General features: G+C 40.2%; 1 protein-coding gene and 1 long non-coding RNA gene across 4 annotated transcripts in view; one reads left to right on the top strand and one right to left on the bottom strand.

Moving 5' to 3' along the window:
* Nucleotides 1-17,953, top strand: part of LOC148428095 (activin receptor type-2A-like) — a 38,221-nt gene extending 20,268 nt beyond the window's left edge. For 2 of the 3 annotated variants that reach the window (XM_088402726.1, XM_088402735.1), the window contains exons 4-12: nt 1,541-1,695; nt 4,443-4,466; nt 8,126-8,269; nt 8,455-8,598; nt 12,014-12,159; nt 12,956-13,070; nt 13,147-13,285; nt 13,363-13,493; nt 13,766-17,953. In XM_088402726.1, coding sequence (XP_088258852.1) covers nt 1,541-1,695; nt 4,443-4,466; nt 8,126-8,269; nt 8,455-8,598; nt 12,014-12,159; nt 12,956-13,070; nt 13,147-13,285; nt 13,363-13,493; nt 13,766-13,960 — 1,193 coding nt within the window. In that variant the 3' untranslated portion in view covers nt 13,961-17,953. The remainder of the gene's footprint in view (nt 1-1,540; nt 1,696-4,442; nt 4,467-8,125; nt 8,270-8,454; nt 8,599-12,013; nt 12,160-12,955; nt 13,071-13,146; nt 13,286-13,362; nt 13,494-13,765) is intronic. The other variant, XM_088402743.1, reaches the window with a different exon arrangement.
* Nucleotides 10,212-18,790, bottom strand: LOC148428096 (uncharacterized). Its single transcript, XR_015863750.1, has 3 exons — nt 18,522-18,790; nt 12,933-13,047; nt 10,212-12,119 (listed from the first exon to the last, which is right to left on the bottom strand). It is a non-coding gene; the product is annotated as an uncharacterized LOC148428096 (long non-coding RNA).
* Nucleotides 18,791-20,429: the final 1,639 nt, after the last annotated feature.

The raw sequence follows: 20,429 nt of genomic DNA on the forward strand, positions 1-20,429 counted from the left end.
CTTTTAACAACGCCTTAAACGGACCTGTACACCTGTACAGGTGTTGGTGTGTTGTGTCGTAGTATTGCACTCAATGTGCATACCCAGGGATGAGCATAATTTTCTTCGTGGGCTACTCACATGAGTACCAGAATGTAGTGTTCGCTACGCGCTCTTTCTTTCATAAGAAAGTTTTTTGTACTGTCGATGTCTCTTAGTGTTGCTCCTCCAATAAGCGCACTGTCCTCAGAATAAGAAGACATGGGACACACGTGCTTGGCTTTTTGAAAGACAAGGAGAAAACTATTACATAGAGCTTACAGTGTTGCTACGGTTTCTCTCGCCACCTAGCAAGAGGGAGATTAGCTATTGCTTGTAGATTAGCTTGTTTGTTAGCCATAAATTGCCCTACATGTTTATGCTCTTCATACTTGTCAAATAAAGCATAACGAAAAATTTTGACCCTGTATTAAATGCACCAGCTAGCAGAGGACCTTAGCGGTAAATCTTGCACCCCATGTAAGTATGCTTCAAGCCACAAGCATGTCATGGAGCCACTTTTCAAGCAAAAACAAAATACAGCTCAGAAGTTTAACGTCTCATCAGATGAAACAGGACAAAAATGGTAATTTGGCCTCAACCCCAAAACAAACCAGTTAAGTTTACATTTCATTACCCGAGGCATCATTTTCCAAAGTTTGCTTGCTGCATTATTGCTACTTGTGCGTGTGTTTTTTTCTTTAAGGTCATATTACCCCAAAGGGAAATTAGCTTTGTCACAAAATTGATTATTTTCCATTTAGTGTGCCCTTGAGTGTCAAGAGTCCCACTAGGGGTGCACACTTCATGGCCTACAATGATGAGCAATGTGTCTTAACATGACAAGAAAGGTACAATCTGGCCGACACTATGTGATTTGATGGAAGGACAGACACGGCCAGCAAGCACCACCTTGCTCCTGCAGGGGCCAGACAAGGTTCAGAGCTCTGTTATTTTTGGCCAGAGGATTAAGTGATGTCACAAGATGGATTTGCTCGTCCCGTTGTGTATCTGCGTTTATACTTTCTTCAAAGTATTGGAACAATGAGTCCAATTCTGTTTGTCTCAAACGTGAACTGAAAAGATGAATGTGTGAGACAAGGGATCCACATTTGAGCTATTATTTCCAGGCGTTTAAATGTAGATCTTATTTCCAACTAATGCTTACTCAGTTTTTGTTTTTTTCCCGCTCATTTTTCATGCAAGCTAAAGTATTGTAATTGGTGTTTTCTTTATCAAGTAAATATGTTCTTAACCAACAGTATGTTTTAAGTATAGTTGTTGGTCGAGTTATCATGAAATGATATTACATGGGGGGGTGGCACTCCTCCAGAGGCTGCCATGTCTTTTGTAGCTACAGACAATGGTAAACGCAGCACCTCCTGTTGTCTTTAATGAAAACCGGTCAAAATCTTACACATGTCCCTTTAAGAGTTGATTTCTCATACTGGTATCAGGATGAAAAAAGCGGTATCGAACGTCTCCCATAAAATGTTTAATGCTGTCATTCACTTCCTTGCAGCCACATCCAACCCTTTTTCCCAGAAGCCTCAACTATTCAGCACCCTGCTCTACTCCCTCGTTCCCATCATCGGACTAGCCGCTGTCGTCCTCTTCTCCTTCTGGATGTGGCGACATCACAAGTTGGCTTATCCTGCAGCCCTCGTTCCTACACATGTAAGGAAACAAAAAGCATGTACATGCACAAGGCTTCGTGAGCTTTGGTTTACACCTATGTCATCCCTGACCCTACTTTCTGTCAGTTGACCTATATGGCAGGGAGGGATTTTCACTTCTCTCTGGTCTTTTCTTGTTTTTTTTTTTCTCTTGTCTCTCTTTTTTTTTTTTTTAATAGAAAGTGATTTAAGTTCGTTTAGCTGGGGCAGTGCTTCATTCTAAAATCTTCAGTCAAGGAGAAAAAAAAAACAATGGAGCGCTATCATTGTATGGAACAGAAGGCAGGGCCCTCCGCATTATTGATGGCGCTTTATATAGGCAAACAAAACTAAACAGAGAAGCGCTCACAGTACTGCCTTGGAGAGCTGTGCTGGTGGGTGAACAGTGTGGGAGGACGAGAAGAGAGACATGCAGTTCTGTTTAGTGGTTGAATCTACATTGAGCTGTGGTATATACACTTGAAATACTATCATGCTAGATAAATTAAAACTCTAAAAAAAGAAGCTCATACAAAATGTTATCCCAAAATTGAATAAAAGTCAAATAAACACATAAAAAATAAATAAAAAGAAAGACTTAACCTCAGAAGAGATGCTGTGTTGTTTGTGCCCTAACCCATATTATGAACACCAGCAGTTAGGACAATTAGGGCACATTATGACAGTGATCTTGTATGTTTACTCTTTGAAAGTCTAATGCAAATGTGGTGCGGTTATGACATATATATATATATATATATATATATATATATATATATATATATATATATATATATATATATATATATATATACAGTGGGCCCCGTGTTACGAACTTAATCCGTTCAGCGGCTACGCTCGTAACTTGAACTGCTCGTATGACGGGCAATCCAAACCTATGTTAATTAGTGAATGCGTGCAACGCGTGCAAAAACCTTAGGTAAAAACATCGACTTGATACACATATTAAAAATGAGCAACATAATCTACTGTACAGTTAAATTAAATAACGTATACAAAGGAAAAATTACATTTACCTGCAAGTCTTTGCAAAGTCTTCACAACATTCCTTCCTTCCGTTTTTCACTCATTTTCTCTTCTTCCTTCCGTCCCAACCAGCTGTGCCATCAAACTAGATGAAGGCGTTCGACCAATAGCATATCGGCATCTCCGTGACTGACACCGTGACTGAAACAGTGACTGTGACATTGTCTGTGACATTGTAAGAGCAATAGCATATCAGCGTCACCGTGTCATGCGTGAGCAGATGATTTCGTTGATGTAGCAAAGCGAGGTCAATTGTACATACACATTAACTTGCAACGCGTGGCGAAATCATAGTTAAAACCATCACGAATTTACACACATATTTAAATTTAGTAACATAATGTACTGTACACTTAATTTAATTAACATGGATATACAAAGGATAAATGACATTTTCTTCTCACAACAAAATGAGATTGGGACAACCCTACAAAATTTATACAGCATATTCAAAGTGTGACTCAGTTAACTTTTAGAAAACCTATTTATTTTTGTGAAAAATGTTTGGTGGAGACACTTAGCCCGCCGCTCTATTAAAACTATATTAAATTAAAAGTAGTTCCATACTTAATACAAAGTCATGAAAGCATTATTGATCCTTCCCTTTGATGCTCAACCATATCCCTTTAAGTTGCTCTTCAATGCTTATCTAAAGACATTTAACTAATTGAGGATGCTTTCCTGCAATTCAGTGTTGTCAACACATATATAACAGTTTGTCAAAATAATGCATAATTGCTTTGTGTGAATAATTTATCAGTGCCTTTATCATCACTTTGTGTAACACCTTTTGCTAACTTAGCATAACAGGAGACATGTGAAATTACAGTATTCATGAAGCCTAGTGCGGTAGGCTATACCTATGGTTTTCATCCTTATATCTATTCAAATGGAGAACCCTTGTGTTTCAGCTGCAATTCTTATTCTTTTAAATAGCACAGGGTGTCCAAAGACTACTCCCGTAAAATGACTGGGATAGGCACCAACTCGCCAATGCATCTAGCTGAATTGCTGTTTCTTTTCTTCACGGACTGACTGCATGCTTAGCAGCAGGCCTCCATTTTTCACAGTTGTGTGTGGCAAACTGGAATTGATCGTCTCAACCTGCAGGTTTTACATTAGGAGCCTGACCGCTCTTAATCATGAATGTGCACCCTGTTTGCTACATCTATTCTTTTTCTTGGAACTACCTGAATTCTTATATGGGTGACAACCGCAAGGAATGTTGCAAATTGTTGATGAATCTTTTTTTTTTTCCCAGTGTTAAAAGATCATGGCGATTCATCTCTTTTTTGGGACACGCGCACTGCAAGCACTCTTGACATTTAGGATGTCTATCGACGTAATAAGTGCCAGATAACTAAATATTTGACCAGTCCGCTCAAAACAAAAATGCGAGCGACGCAAACATTGGAAATGACAAACCTGGGATTCTGCGATTCTCATTGCTGACTTGTGTTGTTGACATAATTGTGGCCGCATGCTATATAGAGTGTGTTTCGTTTCCTTCCGAACATTTTGACTGTCATCGAGTATTGCTGTCATCCTAACCTTACCTTTGGTTTATTCTTAATTACACCATTAACGTTTCAAACATGACAAAGTTGGTGTGAGAGGCAGGAAGACGTCCTTCCATCATCTACCTTCAAACTCTTTTCATTCTTTAACCGACAAAAATACCAATAATTTCTCTGTTTGCTTCTTATGTTCTTTTTCATAAAGCACCCCTTTCACATTATGGTGGAGGTAAGAGCAGTTCAATTGTAATTGAAAACACTAATAATTTCTCCCCGCCTTTGGCTTTGATTTGAATTCTCTTCACTTGAGGCCGGAGCTGTCATCTTTGTCTTATTCTCTTCAATTTTCCACAGTATTTAGTTCATTTGATATCCAGCACATTTCTGTCTTTTTCTTTTCTTAATGCAGTTTCATATTTTTCTGTCTGGATTCATTGCACGTATGAATGTCTTTTGTGCTCCCCGCTGAAACTATTTTATGCATGGTGGAAAATAGGAGAATCCACAGCTCCAAATGCACCCCCCTCGCCCAACCCTTTTTGAATGCCCACGTGTAATGTCTACGTAACATCTTGTTGTTTGAATCTGCTCCACCGATGCCAGTTTGTTGTCTTTCCCATGTTGATATGAAATTGCAGGGATAGAAAATTTGCCACTTTCAGAAGGACCCCAAACCCCAGCCGGATGTGAACCACCACATTACCATCTGTCAGAATTCAAAGCCAAATGTACTCACAGAAAGATGTGGATAGACTTTTTGAAACATTGAACAATTGTGCAGGTTATTGTGCATTTTAGGTTAATCCTAAAATTTCACCCAATTGCCAACTATCCCAAGCTTTTTGAAAATAGCGCCAGTTCAAGGTACTATCGGACTGTGATTTAGTTCGTACATGTAGCGAGTTGGCTGATTGTTGCGGATCGGTTTGAAACAGCAGGTCGTTGATGCCTGGACAAAGCATTAGGCACATGCTTTAAAAGTCTGTGGTCCCTCACTTGTCCTTTTCTTATTGTTCTTATTGTCTCCAGTACGATATTTAGCTTTTTGTTCACATGGTATGGAGCAGGCAGACTCATCCAGCAAAAAAGATAACCTTGCGCTACAATTATGCCTAACACTAAATTTTCACTCAATTCTAAATTTCAGGGTATTTTTACACACCCGGTTCAAATTACTGATACTTGTATTCTTTGACCTCTGTATTATGCCATTAAAGCAGACTGATATATTTTTAAAATAAGACCTTTGCAAACATCTGCTTTTACTTGGAAAATGATAACCGAACCAGTAACTGAATCGGATACACAAATGTTGGTGAGTACGACTTGACTCCCTCTCACATGACATCGCTTAATTGTCCTTGTATTTTTTCCCACTAAATAAAGTCATTGGGAAGAAAATCGCTTTGGAATACACTTTACTGTAAATGAGATTTTATCCACGTGTTTGCGCAATCAATGAAATAGATGAATTCAACCAAAAAATATTTGCTAGCAACATCTCCAGTAGATTTCTGCAGTGTTTTGTTTCTTTGCGTTCAGATGTGGTTGAATCGGCTGCCATTTATACTGATCTGCAATCCTGAAGTCAATTACGCAACATGCCGCCCAGCTGCTGAATGTTCCTTGTCCAAAATGCCATTTTTTAAAAGATTTTGTGCTGCACATTTTTGTCAGTTGAAAGTTTCAGCTAATTTTCAGGAATTAAACTGTTATTCGTCGTATAATGTTGAGCGACACAACAGTATAACCGCAGCCATGTGTCGCTCCTACAGTCCTTTGACATGGTTTTAAAACTGCATTATTTTCCCCTCCAAAACAACGTTGCCCTGTAAACAACAGGCTTTAGCAACAGATTTTCTCTATAGTTATTTTTAAAGGGCCTTAGCTGTTAAACTTCGGAATTGGCCTGGTTTTTGACATTTTGGGGGGAATTTTGGAACGTTTCCCCATCGAACTAATCTTTCCTGTCAACCACAGGTGATGCTTTTTTCTTCATTTTCAAAATCACCAGACAATATGTATGCAAGATATCCGCGGCATTTTGTCTGGAGGTGATGTTTGTATGCTGAGCCTCACCCATAACTGCCCATTCAAGCAGCCTGGGAATGACAAGCTTGCACTTCAACTGCATGAACACAATGGTAGAGTGGATCCGGTTGGCCCGAGGGCTTTGAAACTTGCCCTATCTTATCACGTAAGCCCTTCTGTTCAAGTAAAAACAGGAACATTGCAGGAGTGGAAGAATGATACCGTCTTTCATTTCCCTCACACCATTACTGCGGAGATCTGGAAAGGTTCCAGAATCATATCTGGCTACGTCCAAATCCATCAGTCATGAGCCAGCGTCTATGGCCTACCTTGTAGCTGTTCAAAATGTGACCAATGCATGCCATGTTGTAATCCTACTCGCTAATTTTCTCCCTCTGTGTCTCTGAACCCCGCCCTCTCCTAAAGTCACATGTGGAAGTGATCTGCCTAATCCCGATCACTTGCTGTGTTTAACCTTATTGGTTTGGAACAATTGGTGTCTTTTGCTTTCACTGAAGTTTTTCTGTTATTAACACGGACACCTGCACATCAACGGGGGTTCACCTCTTCCTTCCCCCGATTACCATTCACGAGGCGTAGACCTTTTCTTCTCTAATTATAGCAGAGATGGTTTCAATTGTCTTCAAACGACAAAATATGTCATGCAGAAGCAGCCTCAAATTCATCATCAGAGAAAACCAATCATTTCAAATTGGATTGTTCCTTTCAGACTATTCCTTTGAAAATAATTATAAAACCATTATTTAATGATTGTCGTGTGCGTGTAGAAAGAATTTACCCACTCTTAATATTAGATGTGAAAACAAAACGCGAACTTGACAGATGATAAAAGTGCAACGCCGTACGTGTAAAAAAAAAAAAATCATCTTCAATCGCTGATTAACGATGCTAAGAAACCTCTAGTCAATTATGCTGTCTTTGTACCTTACCCCATAAAGTCTCCAGCATTAGTGCTAGCTGCTAAGATACATTCAAATGCAATTGAACATTTGAAACACAGATAGAAAAAGGTCCATCCAAGCATTTAACATTAAGGACTGCAAATATCAAAACAATGTGGGCTTTCTAATCCATAAAGTTTGGGCTATACAGTGTCAAGAAGACTGATTTGTGAAATGACTGATATTTTATTGAATGACAATAAATGGTCCACCAAATCACTTAGGTTTACAATACCTAATCAAATAACAAGGCTTCCAACTTCTATTCTAGTGGTAGGTATGTCAATGAATCAAAATGACGAGATTAGCAAATGTGGTCCATGTGCTGTGTTGTGGAAAATCCTTCCAATTCAAAACTTAATAAATGTTAAAAAAAAAAAAAACTTTTATTGTTACCATTACAAATTGAAGCGGAAACCGTTGCCGATCAAACGGTTTTGAATCAAAAATCAATTCTCAATCGACTCGTTGACCCAAAAGCAAGAATCGAATCAAATTGTGAGACAGTCAATGGTTTCCATCCCTACTAAATATCCTTTAACAGTGGTAACTGGTAAGAACGGCGTGTAATTTTTAGCTCACCGATCCAGTTGCCTTCTTGCCCTTCTGTGTTCAGGCTAGTTCGAAGGCAGGTAAACAGAGTCAACGCCCGTGTCTCATGCGTGATGTCATGCATGAAGGCGGTTCCAAATTTACAGACAAAAATCTTTTGTTGATTCGTTCAACTTCCAAGTATCACGGCTTTCACTCATTATCGCCTCTTGTGGAGTCGAGTGCGTTTACATAGTAATCTTGTTAGAATGTAGAACACGCTTGCAAGGACAAAAACAGTGACAGGCAAACTCTTGTCCACCGTCCATCTAATACAATTTGAATGCTTTGTCGTCTCCCACAGGATCCCGGCCCTTCGCCACCATCTCCTATCTTGGGACATAAACCGCTGCAGCTAATTGAATTGAAGGCTAGGGGGCGCTTCGGCTGTGTTTGGAAGGCCCAGCTACTGAACGACTATGTGGCTGTGAAGATCTTCCCGATTCAGGTGATCGTCTCTCGTTGAATTTGACTCGACAGATTGTGAACAAAGCGAACGTAGACTTTAAAGCGTGACAGACAATTAGACTAAACACCCTCTGAATTTTTCATCTCCTATAATGCCACGTTCCATTCTGAGTTAGGTTTTGTAACTTGGTCTCAAGACTAACTGCTTTGCCTTATATCTTGCAGGACAAACTTTCTTGGCAGAACGAGTATGAAATTTACAGCGTGAGTGGCATGAAACATGAAAATATCCTCCACTTCATCGGTGTGGAGAAGAGGAACAACAACCTGGACTTGGAGCTGTGGCTCATCACCACCTACCACGACAAGGTAGGCTTCCTGCAAAGGTTTCTTCTCGTGTTCAGGGCCGGTCATGTGACCCGAGTCATGCCGTTTGACTTGGGTAGGTGCATGTTTTATGGTGAGCATATTAAGGCATCCCCTGTTAACACATTGACTGTAGCCAATTGGCTTTATTTTTGTCCATGTCGCTGCAACGATGTAGAGGATCGTCATGTTTTCTCATAAGCCGGTGAGAAAAGTTGCACATTTTGGAAACCACCATTTTTTACTGATGAGTGCTTTATTTTTTTGCCCCTATACATTTTTAAGTTTTAAAACGTATGTTTTCTTACGTCGGGAAGTTTTTTTCCCTCCTTAACTATTCTCACCCTCCCCCGGAAAAAGAATCAGGCATGCTTGGTGAGATTAAAGCGTTGATCCGGCAATATAATAACGCGAGGCTCGGCGTCTCTTTAGTTTGCAAGCTAGCACTGATAGACACTTGTCAGGAGTTTTTGGACATTGGACTGCACAATTACAACCACTTATCGGCGATCTTTGCCTCATCCCTGAGCTATGGGAAACGTGGAGGCCTGAGAGCTAGGCTTGCTAATGTGGGCTCCTTTGCGAACACATTTGATGAATTGCGACTTCTGACCACACAACTAAGACAAAGGTCGGAATACTGTGTGTTTACCTGTAGTTATACTATTGGATTGGCACCCATCTACAAATAGGTTCTTGTTTATTTTTCTACTCCAAAGTTGTTCACGTTCTACAATACAAATTCAATATTCATGGTTATCACTAGTGATTAGCAAGCTAATACTGTCAGTAGCATTTGCATTCTTTCAATGATTTTTTTCACTTTTATTTTTAACATTTTAATTAATGTCATTTATTTCATATTTTGTTTTTGTGTGTTAAATAAAAACACACAAGTTCTTAAGTCATGTGTTTGTATTTAAATGTTCCATATTGTCTTTGCGGTGTAATTAAGGGCTCACAAGGTTATTTGGAATCGGCATCAGAGCTTGAGCTAATCTCAAGCAAAAAAGAAAAAAAGTTGCGCTTGGTCAACAAGATAATTGCTGATTAATCGGCTATTAAAATAATGGTTAGTGACAGTCTTACAAGTTGGCCTTTTCAGCACTTTAAGCTCCCCCAATAGTTATAATCTTTGGATGCACACTGTACAGTAGTGCACTCAGCTTTCTACTCGGAGCATAGAAATTGCTTGGAAAACATTTGTGTTGAAGGACTTTTTGGCAAGGTTGCTCTAGAAAGGAGTACATCACAGCTAAGTGGCTCGTAAATCACCCGCTGTAATTGTTTTCTCGGCAGGGGTCTTTAGAAGATTCATAACTCAGATGTACACAACACCTTCCTGCAGTTTTAAAGATCAGCCTTGAAGATGGTGAAATGTACGTCGGCCTTCAGTGGGTTTAGCACAACTGGAGCCAGGATTGTTCACGACTCCTGACAGATGATTTATGCTTGCATAAGTCTGTCTGCAAGGGTCTAATATAACATGTTGCAGCTCACCTACAAAGAAAAGAAAAAATGCCAATTCATACAGACCTGTTTTATTGTTCTTTAGTATTTCTGGTATCTTGGGTCATTTTATTACAAGACGTTCTTATCAAAGTTCTAACAAAACAAATTATTAACATTTTGTATGATGTCAAAAGCATGGCAATGTAATGGCCCTGTGTAACATCTGCAGACAATGCTTGCCCTCTAGTGGTTACTAGTGTAGAAATGTCAACATAAACTGTCAGAGCAAATTTTGTGGAAGTTGCAATATAGCTGGCCCATTCAGTGTTTAACATCTCATAATATAGCCTATTGTGAAGAACTTAGGTAAACAGAAAACGAACATATTTTAGTGACCAGCTTTTATTGTTCATTTTTATCTTAGAAAAGCATCACAGAAATAATAACTTTTCATCCAGTCATTTCCTATATTCAGGTCACTCCAACGTGTATAGTAAATATTTAATCTTGAAAATGGTATAGGGCATGACAACATTTATGACAATACAATACAACAATACATTTATTCAGGAACACTGACTAATTCTAAATTGTTTGGGTGCTGTTTTTCTCCGCCTACCCTCAAAATAGAAACGGCTTCTGAAGAAATGTTTTCTATGTAAGGAATCGTCACAGTGACAGAAAGCAGCATTATGTCTCTGTGATTAGTCCCTCTCTGATAAGATCGAAACCATTAGGGTTGAACCCACGTCCACCAGCAAACACTGTACTTTGCAAAAATGGAAACTTGTCTTGCACCTTTAACAGTATAGACTTTGTGGTGCTAATGCCATCTAAATAGCTCCGTATGATCACGGTCAACAGTGTTCACGATCTTTAGTTCAGGTCTTCACAACACTATTAATCAAAAATGCTTCACTTGATGTTATCATTTGGAGGGACGGTACATGTATTAGTGACACGTTCCAAAAGAGGTGGAATAGGTAGCAAAACAGACTGAAAATGTTGAGGAATGCTCATCAAACATCTGTGAGGAAAATCTCACTATTCAAGCTAACTGGGAACAGGTGGGTTTGGTATCAAAAAATAAATAAATAAATAAATAAATAAAGAAGCTTCCCTGAAACAAAATCACAGACGATTCGAAGATTCAAAGAAGGTTCACCTCTCTGTGAACGGGTACATGAGAAAATAGTCAATTGACAATGTTCCTCAATGTATAATTGCAAGGAATTATGGTATTGCATCTGGGGCCCATAATATGAAAAGTGGTGTATTTGTAGTGTAAATATACATTCATTTGAAAATGCTTTGCAAATCATTGTATTCTGTTTTTATTTAACCCAACATTCCGACTTCATTGGAATTGAGTTTGTTACTTAAGGAAAATATTTCTCTGCACACACACGGCGCGAAGAGCATTGAGGCAGAGAGAATCAATGGTTTCTCAAGGACTGTATTTGTTCTATTGCAGAAAGTTGGGACACACAAGTGGAATTAGTGCCAAAGGCTAATGCAGCAGTGGGAACATTTTGTATTCAAGCCAGATGAATGCAGTTATGCCAACTTACATCGAGCTGATACGTACCGCATGGTGCATTTGTGTGAAAAAGTTACAATGCAACAAACTTTTTTTATTTTGAGAACCACAACAAAATGATGCACGTCCCAGTTTATAGTCAAAGATACGGTTATTATGTTCTAACCTCATTATTTCGGTGGCATTTGAACCAAAAAAGAACATCAATACTGTTTTTTTTTTATTTGATAATTTGTATAATATATTGCCCTGTATTGCGGTTGGCCTATCTGGGTAGAACCATTTAACTTAGGATGACTCACTAGATGTTTAATTGCTGCACGAATGGAAGGTGCTGCTGGGTTAAACAATACATGTTGAAATTCTGATAACATTGTGGATTCAACAGTATGAATACAAAAACTGACAGCCGGCTCCTACTGACAGGGTTCACTGACAGACTATCTGAAGGCCAACGTGGTGTCCTGGAATGAGCTCTGCCACATCACCCAGACGGCTGCTCGAGGTTTGGCCTACCTCCACGAAGACATCCCTGGACACAAAGATGGTCACAAGCCTTCAATCGCTCACAGGTGCTTCAACCAGACCTTTGAATCAGTGTGCTGTTTGTTCTTTCCATTTTCAATTGACAAGTGAAAAACAAACAAAAAAAAATGACAAAGTGAGACCAATTCATGCGTAGGTTTCTTTTTTTATGTAAAATTGAGGATAATAATTTGCCTGACACCGAAATTCCCATTCTTTTTTTTTTTCTGTTGTTTTCCATTGGTGAGCCAGAAACTGGGCTTGGGATGAATACGGTAAATAAAATAATGACCTTTTTTCATATGCGGGATGATTGAAAAGTAGATATATAAAAATCTGTGTTTTTAGTTGAAGCAGACCCTGTGATCTTGGGAAAGATGAGTTGACACACATTCACTGGTGATTTTATGCAGAAATGTGAGAAATGCCAAAAGGTTCAGATACTTTTTTGTGCCAATGTACATAAATATCATTTCAAGTTGACAGTTCTCAGTTTTGTAGTCATAGTTTTCTGTTTTTTTAAAATTTAAAATAAATAAAGCAAGTCATTTCCTTACTTTGCTCAATCAAACTCCCTCTCCTTGCCACAGCGCTTGGCTGTCACTCTTGGTAAAACATAAATCAAAATGCGCGCCTTTCATTCAAAATGGGAAACGAACCCAAGTTATCGGACCGAGCATTTTGGATGTTTTCTAAAGTCTAAAACTATTTCGATGTTGGTCTTTTTTTGTCTTTTATTGCCATTTAAAAGAAAAAAACACCCTTTTCCATTGCCGTTTGAAAATGAAAAGAAGTGTAGAATTTATTGTTAGGTGCTTACTGTCATCATGACCTCTGGTACAGGGACATCAAGAGCAAGAACGTGCTCCTGAAGAACAACCTTACAGCTTGCATCGCTGACTTTGGTCTTGCACTTAAATTTGAAGCTGGAAAATCTGCAGGGGACACACATGGCCAAGTATGTTTGGAAACGTTTTTCGTGTAATGCGTCATTTGCCTTTGACCCCCTAAATGCGTTTCCGTCTGACGTAAAGGTGGGAACGCGGCGTTACATGGCTCCTGAGGTCCTTGAGGGAGCCATTAACTTCCAGCGCGACTCCTTTTTGCGCATTGACATGTACGCCTTTGGCCTTGTTCTGTGGGAACTGGCGTCACGATGCACTGCTGCTGACGGTGAGCTGATTGGCGGGCGCCGGGTCGTTTGACGGTATAAGAAAGGCGATGTTAATCAGGGAATCGTCTGCCACCAGGCCCAGTAGACGAGTACATGCTGCCGTTCGAGGAGGAGGTAGGTCAGCATCCGTCTCTGGAGGACATGCAGGAGGTCGTTGTGCACAAGAAGCTGCGACCCTGCCTTCGAGACTGCTGGCAGAAACACGCGGTTTGCACCTTTTTTTTTTTCTCTCTATTTTTAAAACTACTGACTCTTGGCATGTATTTATGTAGCTGTTATTTATCGGGCTAAGGCAATCGAAAACATTCTGAACAACAAACTGCGCGATGTGATGTTTACAGAATACATCACATCAAGCAAAGGAAAGGCAGCTTTGTTTACGTATCGCGTTATATACGTTTGTTTGAAAGTTCTGCTTCTAGTTAGACGCCGCTTGTTCCTCACTGTGACTACCATGTTGCTCTTCTGACCTCCCACAGGGCCTGGCCATGCTCTGCGAAACGATTGAAGACTGCTGGGACCACGAGGCCGAGGCGCGACTGTCCGCCGGCTGCGTAGAGGAACGCGTCGGGCAAATGCAGCGACAGGCTCCCGTCATCGGACCCGAGGAGATAGTCACCGTTGTCACCATGGTGACCAACGTGGACCTCCCGCCCAAGGAATCCAGTTTATGATCAGCCAGCGCGCCACCGGAGGGGCATCAGATGTGGTGGATGAGCAGTTGACCCTGGTTGGTCGACTGCTTTTTCGTTTTTCATTTTGGTTTGGTCGTCCTTTTTGTTTTTGTAAAGTACCGGCCACTACTCGCGCTCAGGACATACCATGAGCCCACCTCATCGCATCAAACGATCACCTCCTCATGTTGACGTGTGAGACGGAGGATTTGAACTTTTCCAAGCGTTCGGGCTATTTATGGCGGCGAAAGAGAGTGACGGCGCCGAAACGGCGGGACTCATCAAACGGTCGGATCATGTTTTTAAAGACAGTCCGTCGAGAGTCAACCGGATCGTCTACAGTGACAAAAGACCATGCGGATTTGCAGAATTTCACCAAACTCTCAATGCATTTAAAAAAGAAAGAAAAAAAAGAATATGGGCATGTGGCTCTTGATACCTTTGCTGTTTTCTTGTGTGTGTGTTTTTTTTTTGTTTGTTTTTGAAGTATCGACTAACATTCTGCCAATAAGCAACGGCTTTTGAATGTTTCTAGTGTAATGCTGCTGTACATAGTGTATTATGAACCCAGTCAACTTGTTAATCCATCTTATTTTAAGGGGAAGGGGTGGGACGGGCGGAACGGGTCCGGGGTGATCCATTTTTCAAGCATTATGATGATAAAAACCATAGACCTCCTTCAACCAGGTATACCTCAGTTCAGATGGACACATATGATTAGTCCCTCTCACTGTTCACCGTTACTCTTCACTCACCCCTTTCGCGAGCGTCATTGCATCGAAACGCTATAACCCTTGGTGCTCCTGGGTACTGTAGTCGGCAGACTCACGGTAGAAGACATGGCCGCACATCAGCGAGTTTTCCTTCTTCGCTCATTGATTAGATACCCGTTTTGTTGGCTGGTTATCTTATTTTTCTCACAGCTGATTGGTTTAGCGCTGCCCCAACTAAAGAGAGCAGGCAAACTCTTCAAGCCCTGTCGAGTGTTTCTTTTCAGTTGTAAAATTGTTTGCGCCGTCTGGATCTTTCTTCCTAGTGTTGACTGACACAGTAAATCGCCCCTTGTTTATATTCAAGGTTTCAAGTTTGAAGTGCGGTTTTGAGGACGGTTCTGCAGAGCCAGTTCAAATTCGTTTTGTTTGCACACGTTCTCATTTGACTACTATTAAGGGGTTTCGCTCTCTGTTTATAGGCCTCAGGAATCTATGCTACCCATCCTCCTCCTCACCGTCGCCCTTTTTCAGACCAGTTTGTCAGGTCGTCACTTCTTGTGCTTCTTCTCACCTCATCTCGACACTAATGCTGGACAGTGAAGTCACAAGGCTGCCGGTCTTTGCTCAATTCAGGTTACGGCGTGAGCTTGCTGATCGAGGCATTGTACCAGGTCTCGCTTCAGCACTGGTTGTGACTTCAGCGCTGCGCCTTTCATAGACAAATCAAGTTATCAGAGTAACAGCAATCCAGGTTGGGTTCCCACCAACAAAAAAAAAAACTGCCAGTCATGTGCTGTTTCCTCTTTTCTTCTACCACCACGCCGCCCCAAACCAAACGCGTCACGTCACGTCTGTGCCGCCATCAGACGAGAGGAGACAGGGAAAGTATCTTTCATCCTGGTGCCATTTCTTCCACCATAGTTCCTCTTGTAGATGTCAGGCCAAACGGATGTATCTGTCGCTGTTGTAGGAGCAACAGTGGCCTTTTTTTTTTTTTGTTGTTGTTGTTTTTGTTTCATTCCAAACGTTTTAATTGATTCCAATGGACATCAAACTCTGGTGCCGGCAAAACCGCAGTCTCTTCTCAAGCTTTGGGTGTGTTTCACATGATGCAGTTTCAAATCAGCAGATGAGTTTGAGAATGTTTGAAGGCAGACACTGTTTGCAAGTTTGGATGCGCCTAACAAATAAGGACTGTGTTTTATTTTCCGGACCTAACTCAAAACCTCCGAGTCAAGTAGACCCCAAGCCTGGAATAGAATGTATACACATTTCAGCAACACGGTAGACCTGACGGAAGTCAAAGCCATCGATGTACTTTTGTTACTGTAGCATGATCTTTGCATCAGTGCAACTTCTCTCTACTCTTTCTTTCTTTGCTGCTGTTCCTCGATTGGCTCAGTGTTTATTTCCCCAAGCGGGCTGTGCACTACCTCACTCACGGGGATTTCAGGGGGTAGAGAATGTGGCAAATAAACTAAAATGTCGTAAAATGTGCACAATTTCAAATAACGCCAGCTGTTCTAACTCCCCTTGAAGAGGAAAATGATCTGCAAGCGATTTATAAGACCTCAACTGTTTAGTGGTAATTCAGTGGCTCTATGTTCGGTGACTTCAAACTGCATCAGTGGAACTGTCCCATAACACCATTCAGGGATTCAGTACTATGCTTTTCTATGTTCCGGCAAGTGATATGCAACCAGTGCCGCAAACGACTCAACACTTGAGCTGCAAGAGTGACTGTCAGTACACACAGAAATAACTTGTAGCATCCTAAGTTTTGATTTTAACCCTTGCATATTGATGTGTTGTATTTATTTTTTAAAGACCTGAAGTTAGAGGCTCGTAGCTCAGGTGCAACTCAAAATCTCAGAGTTGGCACAGCTGCATGTTGTTTGGGGTCAATGGGTTGGGCTATCCCTACTTGTAATTCAGGAAGTTTTATTATTTTTTTTTAATAGGAAAAAAGATGCAAATCACTTCTTACTTCATAGTCCCCGTACAAAGACCGCGGCTGAATGTTTTGAGACGACAGGGTTCTGGTTTGGTGTACTTGGACAGATCAGGTGTGGCCCATATACTTTAGAGGGCTTTTCTTTCAGCTGACCGTTTTGTGATTGTGCTCTTTTATGGAAAAAAAAGAAAGAAAAAAAACTGCAAGAGTGTCAGGTTCATTCATACACCTCCCTCGGCTGAGGCTGGCTCATTTGAGCCAACCACAGAAATTGGCAGGTTGTCTTTCTGACGCACTTGAGGTGATTCCAAATGAGGTCATGGGAGACAATCTTGCAAATGTGCTCAACTCGTGGCTTCAAGGTGTTCAACAGAAATATTTCAAGGTGTATGAATGGATTTTCCCAGAGAGAAGCTTTACATTTTCTATCCTGACTTCCTCCAGGCCTGCAGCTTACTTTGCTGTGCTTCTGAATATCAGTAAATCATTTGTGTCTTGTCGCCCTGATATTTGAAACAGTCGAGAACCTGTACAGACAAGAGAACGTATCAAATCAAGTATATACTCTGAGCTGAATCTTTATAAGTGTGTGTAAAAATCAGTGTTTCCTATACAGTACATTCATTTATACTTCTTGTGTTTGGTTTCAACTGTCCATCACAATTGAGCTTTGTGTTAGCTAAGCTAAAAGCTAGAGGCTCACTGTGGCTGAGGCTGTACTTGTGCAAATCATCCCAGGAAGCACTTACAGCGGTGTTCCTCGGGGGACCTGAGAGGTACCCCACATGGGTGCGGAGCTCCCTTGATGTGATCATGAAATCATGCGCTACTGGTGTTCCATTCCTTCGCCTCAACCTCCTGCTTGCCTCTGATGTTGTTTAGAATTCAAGAGGAAGCATTGCTCTCCAATGACCTCATTACCAAGACTGTGACGATTTGGTTGCCAGGTCAGACATTTCTTGAGAAAGAAAAAAAAAAAAAACAAGCGAAAACACTACACGTTTATGATTACCCTACTATTCCCAAGGTTCTATGAAACGCAGCGCTGATCAGACATGCAGCATCTCAAAAGATTCCCTGTTCCCCTTACAAACTTACACAGGATGTTTTTCTTTTGGGTTTCTGGTCATCATCGATAGGTACAGGATTGAATATGTGTGCATTTCAATGTTGTGACACGAGATGAAAGCCATCAAGCAACTTTGGACTCATCCTGGAAGAGACTAAACTGATCCGTGATCAGCGCTGTGACTTGTGAGCTGGTGGAGGTTTTTAATCAGTTGAAGTGATACACGTGATGTAAATAAATGTTTCTAGATTGTGAAATTTTCATGTTTGTCTTTTTTCTTGAGCACGCTAGTTTATATTGTAATTAACATGAGAGTGCTTCTCTTTTTGCAGAGTAAAACATAGGTATTTGGAACCTGACGAAAATTAACCTAATAAATAAATAAAATAAACCGGATGGAATCAGAAGAAGTACTAATAGCACGTTCCACGTATGCTGAATCAGACACTCTTGGAGCAATTTTTACAATAACGGAACTACAAATTACGAATTAAAAAGGACAGAATTGCTATTCATCTAACGGGGAGATTTTGTGTATCAAATGTAAAATTAGCATTAAGTATCATGAGTACGTTATATATATACACATATATATATATATATATATATATATGTGTGTGTGTGTGTGTGTGTGTGTGTGTGTGTGTGTGTGTATGTATGTATACATGTAGGTGTGTGTAAAACCCCTGGTGAAAACATAAAAATTGTACAGTATACACATATTCAAAATTGGTAACAAAATAGTACAGTAAGTTCTACTAATAGATAATATACATGCATACAATTTAATATCATAAATAAAAAATATATAAAGGATTTATTTACCTTTGAGTGATGCTGGTTATGGCCATATTCCCTCATAAGAGTAGCCTAGGCTTGGCTAGCTTAGCTTTGTTCGTATTTCTTGGTTATCTCCTGCTTCGTTTCCATATAAATCATCTTCTTACTTCTCTTTCTTCTTTAACATCACTAGCAATTTTGGGACTCCTGAATAAGTAATTCAAGTTTGCATTAAGCACTAAAATGCATAATAAATATGATATTGAAAGTACTCTCGCATGAGATCAAATCTTTGAGCATCCGGCTATGTTACCCCGCGCAGTGCGTTGGTCATCACACTGACCAATAGTAGACCAGTATCTAAGGGAGTCAAGACGCCGACCAATAGCAAACGAGCATTGTCGTGATGCTTTGCAGCAAAGTTAGTTTGACCCCAACAGAAAATAAGAGCGATTACCTAAAAACGCCTCAGGATGGAGCCAAAACAACAAACACAATCAACCCACAGGTCATGATAGTTGTTGATGTTAATCGTAAAGCAGGATAAATGCCTTAAAGACGAAAAATTCAGTATTCCACATTGTAATGCAAAAAAAACATAAGCCTGAAGCTGTGTGTGTGTGTGTGTGAGTATATATATATATATATATATATATATATATATATATATATATATATATATATATATATATATATATATAATTTCTAGAAAAAACAGAGAGCAGGGCCTTCCTTCCTTGTAAACTGCTCTCTGGTTTTCTTAGAAAGAATATTTAAATTTTCTGATGCACATGTGAAGAGAAAAGGAAGCGGCTCATTACACTAGTTATAAAATCACCGCATTGGCCTCCCATGTGCATCGCAATTCATTCCATGTTGTTTTTATTAGCCTTGAACTATGTTTTTTTTTTTTTTTTAGCTGACCTACATTTATCATATCAACCCGAGCGGATCGTGAGGCTCTTTAGTACGAGTCTTTTAATTATTGCTAGTGTTAGATACAAACCACAGGATGAGGCTGCATTTAACGCTTATAATACGCAACTATGGAATAGCCAGCCAGAGGACATCAGGTCTGCAGAGACAACTACCTTTAAAAAGAGATTCAAGATACATTTTTTTAAATGATTTCTTCAATTATTTTGACTCAGGTCTATTTTATCTAATCTGATTTGTTGCCTGAGGGGCAAATGTTGTTGGATGTCGGCAAAGGTGGAGGGTGCTTTTATCTCATCAGGGTTCACTCAAGGTTGCCGTTTGCCAACGATCCCCAACCATGTTAACCCCTCTTTGTCAATTTCCGCCCGACTTGGACCATTGAGTTTGATACATTTAACAAAAAGCATTCGTTCCCGAATGCTTGCAAATGGGGTTTAGTTCAATGCAGAGTTTACACCAGGGACCTGTATGATCATTGACCCTGAGAGGTTGATGTGTTTTTTATTTTTTCTTGCTCTTGTTGCAAGGCAACTTATAACTACGTCTTGGCGAATGTTGGTTACCATGAACGCGCGTTGATAAGATCAAAAGATCCCCTCGCTAGAGTAGCGGCTTAATTATGTAGCTGTTATTGTATTGCCTTTTAGCTGAGCTCTTAAATGTTTATTTTGTCTTAGAGCGTTTCTATTTTGTTCTTAGTCCCAATGCTTCCTTATGGGGGGCCTCTGCGCAGGGATTTGTGCCTTCACCTCAGCATCAATAAACCCTCCTTAAATGCCCATCCTCGCAAGATTTCAGTGCGCGGCCATGTTTTTTCAGACGCATTTTTAGTAGAATGCCTATATAAGTCAAGGTTGCCAGATTGGTGATATATGATTTTGCAGTTTGACATCAAGAGGGAGAGACGAAAAAAAGTACAGCCTGCTTAAGAAGGGGTACATGTTTTCCTCCATGCATGACCCTATCCATACATGTCTGTCTTTATTTTGGGAGCTCATGTGAAGTACCAAGTAG

The sequence above is a fragment of the Hippichthys cyanospilos genome, chromosome 2 (genome assembly GCF_059441005.1).
Source record: "Hippichthys cyanospilos isolate Australia breed blue-spotted pipefish chromosome 2, RoL_Hcya_1.0, whole genome shotgun sequence".
In the NCBI taxonomy this organism is placed as follows: domain Eukaryota; kingdom Metazoa; phylum Chordata; class Actinopteri; order Syngnathiformes; family Syngnathidae; genus Hippichthys; species Hippichthys cyanospilos.